The 12488-nt window shown below is 40.1% G+C and overlaps 1 protein-coding gene across 2 annotated transcripts; it reads right to left on the bottom strand.

Annotated features, from left to right (window-relative positions):
- Window positions 1-2273: 2273 nt before the first annotated feature.
- LOC146658507 (V-type proton ATPase subunit C 1-A-like) lies at window positions 2274-10085 on the bottom strand. Of its 2 annotated transcripts, none has more exons than XM_085422159.1 (13): window positions 9929-10085; window positions 9342-9502; window positions 8688-8755; window positions 7692-7777; window positions 7407-7501; window positions 5616-5707; window positions 5295-5393; window positions 5124-5192; window positions 4829-4921; window positions 4481-4574; window positions 3688-3785; window positions 3391-3517; window positions 2274-2943 (listed from the first exon to the last, which is right to left on the bottom strand). In XM_085422159.1, exons 2-13 carry the CDS (start codon window positions 9471-9473, stop codon window positions 2845-2847), a joined length of 1152 nt encoding a protein of 383 aa, XP_085278285.1. In that variant the 5' UTR covers window positions 9474-9502; window positions 9929-10085; the 3' UTR covers window positions 2274-2844. The 2 variants fall into 2 exon arrangements, with proteins under 2 accessions (XP_085278285.1, XP_085278286.1); XM_085422160.1 differs by having other exon boundaries at window positions 9342-9442; window positions 9929-10066.
- Between the last annotated feature and the right edge of the window lie 2403 nt (window positions 10086-12488).

The raw sequence follows: 12488 nt of genomic DNA, 5'->3' as shown, positions 1-12488 counted from the left end.
TTTTTGAGCACAAAGCAAAATGTTAGATTTGGACAACAAGGAATTTCTTAAGAATCTGGACAGAAGCAGAGGTCTTTATGAGATGAAATGGGATGTGTGTGTCTCATCCCATCCTCTACAGACTCTAAAAGAGAGAAGCATACATGTGCATCTTGATAAGTACAGAAAAGGAATACCAAAACAAAATTAACAATGATCCCAATAAGAAGAACCGGTCCAAGCTGGCCAATTTGACTCTTTGTGAAGTAATCCTGTTTAACCACAGGAGAGATGGTAAGGTATCAAAAATGCCAATGACTGCATTCAGTCTATGTGACACTTTGGGAGTTTATTTGGATTTGGCAAGTAGGATTTTCAGTTTGAGCAAAAACATTTTGAGCACATTCATATAAGAGGAAAAAGGAATAGGAAAGGTCCTATCCTTTTAATGCCTGGGACGCTTTCCTCAATGGAAGCCTTGGTTGCACGTTGGCAGGCCTGTGGTGTGCCTGATAAAAATCCCTTTTTCTTCTCCAGACCTGAAGGGGAGACCCACTTAAGAGGATCGGGTCCCACCAGACAGATTACAAGGGAATGTGGAGCCAAGCATCGAGAGACACTGTCCTCAACCAAGTTGAGAAGGCATGTATCCACACTGTCTACAGTCCTAACCCTGAAAGATAATGTGATGGACATTCTTGCAAATTTTCTAGGCCATAATATCTGGGTCCACAGACAGTATTATAGGTTGCCTAAAGGAACCGGCTTTATCAAGTTGGCCTAAAGTCAACAAAAGGGCTGATTGCTCTAGAACAGGGGTCCCCAATCCCAGTCCACGAGGGCCCGTGTCCCTGCAGGTTTTAGATGTGTCCTTGAGCCATCACAGCTGATTTAAGTGGATAAATTACCTTCTCAACATGTCTTGAAGTTCTCCAGAGGCCTGGTAGTGAACTAATCATGTGATTCAGGTGTGTTGACTCAGGGTGAGATCTAAAACCTGCAGGGACACCGACCTTCGTGGACTGGGATTGGGGACCCCTGCTCTAGAAGAAGGCTGCCCGCTTGTCAGACTTCAATGGAATGAGCTTGGATCAAATCCAGATTGATCAGTTTTCTTTGTTTCAGAGTAAATGTCTTGTACTATGAAGTTTGCTTTTTGTTATATCACTGCTTTGCAGAGGAAGTGCAGGAGACGTGGAAAGACTCCTCTTTATATTCCTCAGCATCAGGTATGTTATATTTGTAACTAACATGGATTAAATGACTACAACAAAACTAAAACATCTGGATTGCCCCATGTACTTTTTGAAAGCACTGTTTTAGCTGCTGTTAGATGTCATTATTGAAACTTGGTGAATAAACTCATACAATGTGAGAATATAATCAAATTGTTTACCACGGGGAAAAACACTTCAGACTAACATCAGTTGACATAATGTAAAGCTTATATTGAGCCGTTGTTGGAGGGAAAAGTGCCACGTGTCTAATCTGCTGGTAATTGCGACAATATTGTGAATAAAGGAGCATGTTTACCAGTGTTTTTGTATGTTAGAGCCTTAAATTTCAGTTTAGAGGATGAGGCTTAAGGTGAGGAGCAAGACAATGGGATGAAGTGTTCAAATAGAATTCTATTGGGTTCATTGTAATCATACTCCAGTATGTAGTAGTATGATTTGCTCCATTACGTGACGACTGCTGTGCAGACTATGGATTCAGTTACAAGAAAATGATGGCTGCGCTTGATATTTTGTACAGTGTGATGAAGTTGAGTTGTGCCATCCATCTGTACGTACAGTCAGTGCTTTTCACACAATATGGTATTAAGGATGAATGGGCACAGAGTGCAACCATATACAGTTTTGTAGACAACTTTTCCTTTCACCCCTCATGTCTTGTTGCTTTCCTCACTACTTTGTAAATAAACGGCGTGTAATGACAAGCGATTGTTGTCTGTGGCTGTTTGGGTCTTGGGGGCAGCAAGTGCCTCATTCATGCTAGGACCTGGCCCCTAGACGGGTTGTAACAATCAGTGATTGGCTGAGGATTGTAACCTCGTCCCAGTACAAGATTTTCAGGTAGAGTAAGAATGGAATTCAGATTCCAAATTCCATATTCCCACCAATGTATGAAATTGGAAGGGGATACTTTCCTTGGAATTCTTCGAACCTCAATCATAAAGTCAATGGGAGAGATTCCAAAAACATGGTATAAACCCTTACCGCAATCCCGGTGTCATCTGGTGTGTCTGTCCATCCCTGGACCATCCCTGTAATTTCTGTCTCTATCACTTGAAATGCTGTGGTCTCCATCACATTTATTCAATCAATGGCTTACACAATACTCAGATATAGATTTCTTTTGTTTTACAGTAAATACACAACATGAGACGACAACATACAGTCATTTGTGTTTCACAACGTGTGCAGAATCTCAGAAACACATACCAGATGTGGTGGCCATGGCTACAATGATGAAATCGCCCAAATGTAAACACAAATCTCTGAACACAGCTACAGAAGATGGCAATCACTTCACACCAGCACACATGGAATGACACAGTAAATACGTTTAGCTCTCCAGTACATTTTCCTTAATTGATTTCACGTTGAGAAAAAGCTAATTATCAGCGTGCCTTTAAAAGAAAAACTGTAAACAAAAACATTTCAAAAGTTGTTGTTTTTTTTTTTTGACTTGGTTGTAAAAGTGGTTGAAGCCTTTTCACCACAAGGAATGAACATGCAGCTCTGTCATTCAAGCAGCTGACGAGGGAGGGGAGAGAGAGAGTGGGAGGAGGCGGAGGTTTGACCGATGAAGAAAAAACATAACTTAATAGACACTCAGAAAGACAAACGATCAGTTAAAGTGTTAAACTTTGAAATCCAGCAGGTTGCAGTCGATTTTGTAGTAGACGTAAGGATAATATTCCTGCTGGCTCAGGTTCAGGCCTGGGATGTCCATTGCAGACTGGAGAGAAAACACAAGAAGCAGGATATTAGTGGGTGTGAGCAGCCAATGCAATATCTGTGTGTGTGTGTCATATAATGAAACTTTACACCAAATCCAATTTGCCCTCACAATCCAAATGCTTGGAAAAAAAATACATGGAATGGAACCGACACAGCTACACCAAATGTGCTACTTACCTGTTCCGAGGTTTGACCAAATGAAACTTTAGATTTTAAATATTTAAGAAGAATTTTTTTATTTTTTTTCTTCTTTTCCACTGTCACATTATAAATGCATTACACAAACAGAAACAATGCTGCACAACTTAACCTATATCCCATCTGCAGTAACCAGCTCCTGCCATGAGAGGGAGCAGCTGTTATAACCTGACACAAGGATGGATGGAGAGATTGCAGCATCTACTTTCCCTTCCTACTCAGTGTTGAGGATTATTGAAGCACTCACATCAATGATAGCTGCTGCACTGCTGTCCAGATGTTTGTAAAGGTCATTGAGCACCTCCCTCAGCTTCTTCATGGTCTTCTTGTTTGGCTGCAGGAGCATGGCTTGAAAATTCACAGGCAACCCATATCTGCAAACCAGAACATGTTCAACTCCACTTTCAGACTTAAAATGTTTAAACTACAAGTACGGTCATCAGTGGGGAAAAAACAAGGCAAGCAGTGTCAGGTTTTAGCTTTTATTTTTCTCTTTGTAATAGTTGGTTTTGTTGGCACTGCGATGTTTATTCAAGAGGCCTACCTTAAAACAGATTCCACAAAGACTCGTAGTGCTTTAATGTGAATCCATGCAATGAAGGCTTCACTAAAGTTCACTTTCAGCCACCGGACAAGTGGACCCTACAGAGATGAACAACAGTAACCATCAGTTTTATGTGTCAGAGTCATGAATCTTAAATTCATTCACAGTAAGTGCTTCAAAATATCTGTTTTTTTTTAATGAAAGTGCTTTATAAAAGTCCTGCTGACAGATCCTCTTTCTCTCCTAAACAGCTGTGTTCTGTAGCCACTGACAAACTTTCTTTGGGTGCGTGTGCACTCAGCACTTTCTGACCCCTGCTGGCTGCACAATAACTGAATTTCTGTGAACTGCTTCAGCCTTTAATTGGTTGTTTGTGATGCAAGCACACACTCAAGTTTTCTTCCACAGAACACAGTGGGGGGAAATCCACACAGTTATCAGGCTTAACAAAAAGAAAAAGATTGTATATGCATACAATAATATTGATCAATCCAGCGAAAACAAGTATAAACAATACAAATACAAATTAGTGTGATATTTGGTAGAATCTTATCAGTCTACCACACACAGAGCATCCAAACCTTTTTCTTAACCACATGGACGACAGTAAATTAAACAGAATAGCACAGTAGGCTAATAATTCAACATATAAGTACTACATTTATGTGAACAGCACCTCATGGGCTAGAACATCCCAAACCATTTGGGTCTTTTGACTTTTCTATTACTTCCACAGCAAACACAAAATAGAACAAATACATGACATTAGAGGAAAAAAAACTATAGAACTTACAAACTGCTTCTTCTTATCTGTGGAGAGCCGTGTCATCTCTTCTTTATCTGCCTTCATCTCCTCTTCATTGTACTGAAAGTCTCTTACCGTGAACCTATGAACATCGTGAAGAGGACACAAAAACCAGTTTCATTTAACGAGAAAGTGATTTTTATGTGTAGAGACACCAGCTTATATCCTTCACATATTTAAATGTCTGAAGATCAGTTGTGAGAACATAATGCAAGACACATCTACATACGTAAGAAAATCACTTAGATATGTGACACGTATATAATTTATATACACAGAGCTGTTTATATTCACTGGGAAGAATGGTGGTTATAATAACACAATGCCATCACTTACTTGTTCTCTCTAGCTTTGTGTTTGAAGTCATCAATAGCTTTCCTGAACAGAGTGACACTGAACAGCCCACTGTCACTGTCTTCAAATAGCAGACTAGAAGAAAGGTCAGGTACAATTTTAGTGATATAATAATAGGAAGTTCATAATGTAAATTAATCGCATACTAAGTCTCTAAATACTTGTGGTCAGAAATATGAACAAAAACAAATTAAATTGTCACAAAGAGCAACTTAAACAATAAATGCTTGATAAGGGCATTAACAAAAATATCTGTCTCATGGATGACATGACTTACTGTGAAGACCGTGGGACCACCATCTCAGCAAGCGTTTCATATGCTTTCTGCCAGTCAGAGTATCCCATCCTGAACAAACAAAACAGCGCAGAACTCATTAATGCTCATATTCCTTCTCATTCAATACAAAATCAATCAGGACATAGCTGTGTTTACTTGGGGCTGACTCACTTTGGTACGACAACCAGCAAAGTGATGAGGTACTCTGAATCAAGTACAAAATCATCCTTCTTGACAATGTCAGCCAGGCTCCTGGTCAACAGGCTCCCCCTGTTGGCACACAATAGCATTACAACAACACAGACTCATATGAGGGTCCTGCTGTTGATAAAAGCTTTTTGGAGTCAGAGTATACAGACAAGGTCAAGGTAAAGCATAATGAGGTAGAGGAAAATAAAGGAAGCGAACGGTCATCCTAAAGGATGTTCCAGGTCGGCACTGCAGCCTTCATGTAATGTTACAGGTGCACTTTTGTCCATGTGAGTAACTTACGCATTCTTCCTTTCTAAGTTCTGCAAGTTTCCCTTTAGGTTATTATACGCTGATGCTCTGGTCTTCAAGTCATTGTCAATCTGAGTTACTTGCTGTAAAAAAAATAAAATAAAATAAAAAAAAAACATGGCAAAAAATATTAATGACAGACAAAGTAAAATACAACAAAAGACCACAGAATAAAATAACTGCAGTGAGGGACCTGGATTAAATGAGTGAGAAGATATTATTAAACTCTGCAGCTACTCATGAGTATATAAAATTAAAAAAAATAAATAAAACAATACATACACTACCAGTCAGAAGTTTGGACATACCTGCTCATTTACTATTTTTTTCTTTATTTTTTACTACTTTTTATATTTTAGATACTCACCGAAGACATCAAATATATGCAAGCAAGATATGTGGAATTATGTAGCAAAGAAAAATTGATAAATAACTCTAAATATGTTTTATATTTTAGATTCCTCAAACCAGCCACTCTGTGCTTTGATGACAGCGCTGCAAACCCTTGGCCTCTCAGTGAGCGTCATGATGTAATCACCTGAAATAGTTTTCACATCACAGTTGTGTCTTGTCAGGGTCAATTTGTGGAATTTCTTGTCTTCTTAATGGGATTGGGTGACACACTTGTGTTGTGCAGAGGTCAGGTTGGTACACAGCTGACAGCCCTATTTGGCAACTGCTGGAATTCATATTATGCCAAGAACCAATCAGCTAAGTAAAGAGAAATGACAGTCCATCATTACTTTAAGAACTGAAAGTCAGTCAGTCTGGAAAACTGCAAAAACTTTGAATGTGTCCCCAAGTGCAGTTGCCAAAACCATCAAGAACCACGATATAACTGGCTCATATGAAGACCAAAGGAAGACCAAGAGTCACCTCTGCTGCTAAGGATAAATTAATCCGAGTCACCAGCCTCAGAAACCGCAAGTTAACAGCACCTCAGATTAGAGCCCAGATAAATGCCAGAGGTCCAGTAGCAGACACATCTCTACATCAACTGTACAGAGAAGACGAATCAGGCCTTTATGGCCAAATAGAAACGACTACTGAGGAAAACCAATAAGCAGAAGGGATTTGTTTGAGCCAAGAAACACAAGGAATGGACATTAGACCAGTGGATATCTGTGCTTTGGCCTGATGAGTCCAAATTTCAGATCTGTGGTTCCACCTGCCGTGCCTTTGTACTATGCAGAAAAGGTCTCTACATGCATGGTTCCCACCAACGGTGTGATGGTCAGGGGGTGCTTTGCTGGTGACACTGTTGGGGGATATGTGACCCTAAACACATCTCCAGGCGGTGCAAGGGCTGTTTGACCAAAAAGGAGAGTGATGGAGTGCTGCGCCAGATGGCCTGGCCTCCAGAGTCAGCTGACCTAAACCCAATCAAGATGGTTTGGGATGAGATGGACCGCAGAGTGAAGGCAAAAGGGCCAACAAGTGCTCAGCATCTCTGAGAACTCCTTCAAGACTGTTGGAAAATGATTTCAGGTGACGACCTCATGAAGCTCATCGAGAGAATGCCAAGAGTGTGCAAAGCAATAATCAAAGCAAAGGGTGGCTATTTTGAAGAATCTAAAATAAAAAAACATATTTTGAGTTATTTCACACTTTTTTTGTTTACTACATAATTCCATATGTTATTATTTATACGTTTGATGCCTTCAGTGAGAATCTACAATGTAAATAGTCATGAAAATAAAGAAAAAACATTAAATGAGAAGGTGTGTCCAAACTTTTGACTGGTAGTGTAAGTAAGTAAGTAAGTGTAAGTGACAGACCTACCTTTGAGATGATTTCAGAGATGTTTTTAAGGGACTGTTTTATGGGATATTTTGCCATATCCCATTGAAATCTTGTAATGTAGGTGACAAGATCAACTAAAGGGAAAGAAAACAAAAGCTGTAAAAGCAACACTATTACCTGCTTATTATCTCACGGCAGCCTAAAGTTAATATCATTATTCTGCAGCTAACCATTCTTTGCATTACCCCAATTAAAAATACAGTTATATTTTCCTTTTTTTTTTTTACATAATACGAACAGAGAGTGTTGTAACCATCAGCGTACCTCCATTAGCCAGTAGGTTCTCCTGCACTTTGTCCCGGCTGTCCTCCAACACATCAGCCATGTACTGAGCCACCTTCTTCACCACACTGTGAACACCCAGGAGAGAGCAAAAATGCCATCTCAACACAAACTGCATGCACTAAGCATCACATGACCCCCAGGAACTGATTTCCCCCAACCAGATTTAACACAAACTGACGCACACATCAAAGGGTTTCACATATTCGTGTAAAGATAATCTCCTGACAAGGTCATTTATAAAACAGCAGACTTTCAGTCCTCAAGATTTTTAACCACGCTGTTCCATGGCTCATCAGAGCAGCCATGAAGCCATGGAAACACCAAGAGCCAAGTCACATTTGATGGCTAAAAGTTCCTAAGAAAGTACATCAGCCACTAATGTTCAACTTTTACCCATCTATTTTGCAATGTTATTATAATATCAAGTGTCAAAAATCAACTTAACGTTTTAACTGAAAGAAATTAAGAATTTAGCAGTTTCTTTTTCAGATATGGCGTGCAGAAACATCAAAAAGGAACTGGGTTAAAGAGAGGCTGTAGGCAAACAAGTGAAACTGTGTTGCAAGGTTGGCCTTTCCCACAGTCAGCAGAGGAAGCATATCAGAGCTCAGGCACTAAGAGCTGTGTGTGAGCTTTGGATGTCAATGTTTCCAAAAGACTAGAGATTACAGTCGAACATACTCATGAGAGTGAAGTCATCTGCTATAAATATGACTACAGAAGGAGCTGCGGGTGTATCACCCAACTGTAAATTGCCAAGTTTAGACTGCAGGGCCCACTAGCCTCAGGTCCCTGTGAAATTCCTCATTGTTACAAAGTAGAGGAAAGATTACAGAGTGGCAGAGGACTGGGAATGCAGGTTTTGTGTTCAACTCTCATTAATAGGTCAATAGTAAGAGCCATTATAAACAGAAAATAACTTTTTAATGAGAAAAATAATGTTCGGTACAAATCAGAAATTAACAGGTTGCATACCCTTCAACAAAGGAATCTAATTTGGCCAGTTCATCCGACAGCCCGACCAAGACATCCAGTGTCCCAACCTGTTTTTGGACACAAAAACAAAAATTAAACATGTTTTGAGTTATCAGTGCTGAGATTTGGGTCTTTTTCAGCAGTGTCAGCAGGGTTGTGTTTAAACAGGGACGTCTGGGGTTCAGTCTGCCTACAGTGACATCCAGGGGGCCCCTGTGCGCTTTGGACGGCGCCTCTTTGTCCAGAGGCGTTCGTGCATTGCTAACAGCAGCAGTGGGACATTAGAACCCCGCGTAGCACCAAGGTCAGCGGGGTTACTTCACCTTCTGCACGGAGAGTGACCAATTCAGAAAAGCAGAGCTGCTCTGTGGATGAAACACTCCTCTACCCGCTGCTTCGACATGAAGGCAACAGATCTGTGTACAGACTGCTTCCGATACACAGAATCGGTTTATTCTTGACAGTGGATGCAGAAGGTGAGTGATTTTGATTGTTAAACGATTGTTAAATGACTTTTTGAAATGAATGGGGTAAATCATTATGAATTACTACAGTGTAACAGCTCTGCGCTGCAGCACTGGAGGGAACAGCAGGACAGCGTGGCAAGCACAGGGTTTATACACTGTCCTGAAAAGTGTATAAACCCATACTAACCTTAAGGTCTGGGATGTTGAACTTGTGGTTGGTGGAGAGGTTGTTGGTACGCGTGGTGGCTGCCATCATTTTGTCCCATGTTTGCTGGCAGGTCTTATCTCCTGGTGCAGAGATCAACCAAAACTCTGTCATGTTTCCAGCACTGGTGCAGCTCGAGAAAGCTGGAAAGGAAATCCAGACTTAGACTAGTGCTTTCTCTAATATTATTAGCCTCAGCATTTAGTTAAACAACACTGTCTGTCTGATTACAAGTAAAAGACTGTTTGCTTACAGGGACACCGTTCCCCACTAAACAAGTGATGCTACACTAGCAACAATTCATTCAATTCATTCAAGACAACTACATGCTGACGTTTCTCTTTCACCAACAGTCCATATCTTCACTCCCCGACTACTAACTAACGTTACAATACCGTAAATAAAAAAAATAAGCAATATGTTACATAAACCGCAGCTGGCAAAACAAAAACATGGTTAAGGTCAAGCAGCATCCAGCTGGGATTAGCTATCGTTAGCCATTTCGCTAGCTTTGTTATTAACGGCAACAACTCAGGTACTTTTTGATATCGTTTTAGCTGTTCACTCACCGGGGTATTAAAACGTTACAGTTGTTAGTGAAAATAAAGGTGTTTATAGTGTTTCTATAGCTTGACAGCGTTCATAGTTGCCATTCAGTACAGTTCGTGAGCTCCTGACAGCAGTACCAGTCAGCTGATCTGCAAGAGGAACCGGAAGGCCTCTCACACACGCTGCGGAGACCCACCAACGACCCCAGCTGGCGGTGAGCGAGTACTGCAGCCTGGCTCAGCTTGAACCCACAAAAACCCTGACTGGTGGTGGTGCTCAGGCTCAAAAACGCTTGAGTTATGTGGATAGTTTAGACTATAATCCGGATAAAAGAGAGTGTGTTTAGCTAGGCCACATTCTGAAATAAAACACCAAGATTGTTTGACACTTATGTAACAGCAAACAAAATTAATGTAAGTTTTGATGAGAAAAAATATAATTGTTTTAATGGATTTTCAACAGATTTCCTTAATTATAAACCCCAAATCTCAGACTTGATCCTGGGTCAACATTCCAAACTCATTATTACCCTATTAGACAAGAAGGCAGACAATGTTGGATGCCAAGTCAGCAGCATTTGAGCCTTTAGAGTAACTAAATTTAGGAAAGCTGGGTCAGGTTTCCTGACTTTGGGTGTCTCCTGTACAGAATACTGAGGAAAACGCCCCCCAAAGGGACATGTTTATAGTTCAGTGGGTCTGGGGTTCATTGTTTTGGGACACAATGCTTGGTCTGCCTGGAGCCAACCCTCAACATCAAACGACAGGGTTGAGTTTGCCCATAGCTGGCTAGAGGCCAGTCTCCCTGGATGTTATCAGGGGACACACACACCACAATCAGCCAGTCTGCAGAAGGCCAGCTACTGCTTAGATTCAGCTGCATGATCTCTGGAGGTTCAGAAACAGAGGCAAGTGATAAAGTATAGAAGCATAAAACTCCTGTAACAAGCGTGTTGCTCTCCCCTTGCCCTCCTTCAGCTTCTTTAGAAAATGCTAATAATAAAAACCATGTTAACAGTACAGGCCACACAAGTGTGTCGTAGAACTACACGTGAAGGATGAAGGTCTCTCTCTAAATGCTTTGTGTACTGTACATTCCACATCACCTGTTTCGGCTTGGTCCAAAGTAACTGATGCTTACAGGTGTGCTTGTACCATGTAGCCTTTTAACATGCACACACCAAACTCAGTGCATTTACATAAGCAGCTTTTCTAGTGTCATTCATGGGAACTACCTGATGATTTGGTTTCCCCAGAAACAATGCACTTCAAAAGTATTCCAGTCATTTTAGAGTTCTGTAACAATGATAAATAATTTTTGTGCAATCTATCTTTGCAAGAAGGGAAATGAGGGTGAAATGTGCATCATTTTTTTGGGCGTTGTTATTGTTTAGTCGTTATGGTATCGCGTTGTATCTCTCCACCTCTTTGATACTATTGTTATACATGACATGTCCTGGGAAAGCCCAGTGATAAAGACTATTCCCATTTCATGGCATATCACAGAAATATGGAGCCATTTTTCCAGTTTATTTTTGGGTGCATTAACATTTCTCAAGTATCTATTAGTCTTCATAAGACTACCGTGGGTCCTCTTGGTGCTATGTGAGACCTAAGGCTGTGGTGTTTATGAAAAAAGGAGTATCAGGGTGTTTATTAATCTGATATTGCTGCTTTAAGTCTTCTAAAGATATACCTGTTGAATATTTGCTATATTCCTGCAGTCAGCTGCTTTATATTTCCCTGCTTAACATTCAGGTCAGTGTGAGGAGAAGTTTGTTTGGAGTTCTCTTTTTACTTAGCAACATTCTTTGGCAAAAAAAAAAAGAGGGGAAACCACTCGGGAGAGACTTAACAAGTGCCTGTTGCATATGACTAATGTATGGTGTTTTTAAACAACTATTCATGTCCACCAAAATGGTAAATTTATGACTTGTCATTGTGATTATACAAGCATAACAGACAACACTCACTCACATGGTGCAAAAAAAGAAGAAGAAAAGGCTTAAATACCATAAATGTACTGACATAATATAAATGCAATATTTAAACTCATTTACTGACAGGTATTTGAAAGCTGTCAGCTATATAAGACTGGGAGTTAATATTGCACAGCCTCACTGAAGATGAGTTATTTATATGCTATGTGTATATATATATATATGTATATATGGGGGTTGTAATTGTGTGGAGCTGAGCACTAGAAAAGTGTATTTTACATGAGTCATTTTACATATTGTAAAATGCACATGGCTTGTTATGGAAAATTAATAGATAATGTGTATATTCTCTTAACAAATTCAAATTGTTTACGAATATTCATTAAACAAATACCCATAACAACTTCTTCTGTTTGAAAAATGAAGGGAATCAATATTGTTGGCTGTATGTAATTGTCTGACCTTTTGATTCTTGGAACATGTTGTTTATTCCTTTTTTTTGCCTGCCTTGGTCACTCAGGGGTGATTCAGGGTCTTTCTATATCGGTCCATTGATGTAATCTGTTTGCAATGTTTGCAAATAAGAATTCCTGCTGCACAATGCAGCCACTAGAGTATTTGCCCTCACAGTGGGTGGTACA

This window comes from Rhamphochromis longiceps, linkage group LG11 (genome assembly GCF_057381845.1).
Source record: "Rhamphochromis longiceps isolate RC_006_pf linkage group LG11, R_longiceps_female_GT1.1, whole genome shotgun sequence".
Classification (NCBI taxonomy): Eukaryota; Metazoa; Chordata; class Actinopteri; order Cichliformes; family Cichlidae; genus Rhamphochromis; species Rhamphochromis longiceps.
This window is presented reverse-complemented; position numbering and strand designations above follow the sequence as displayed.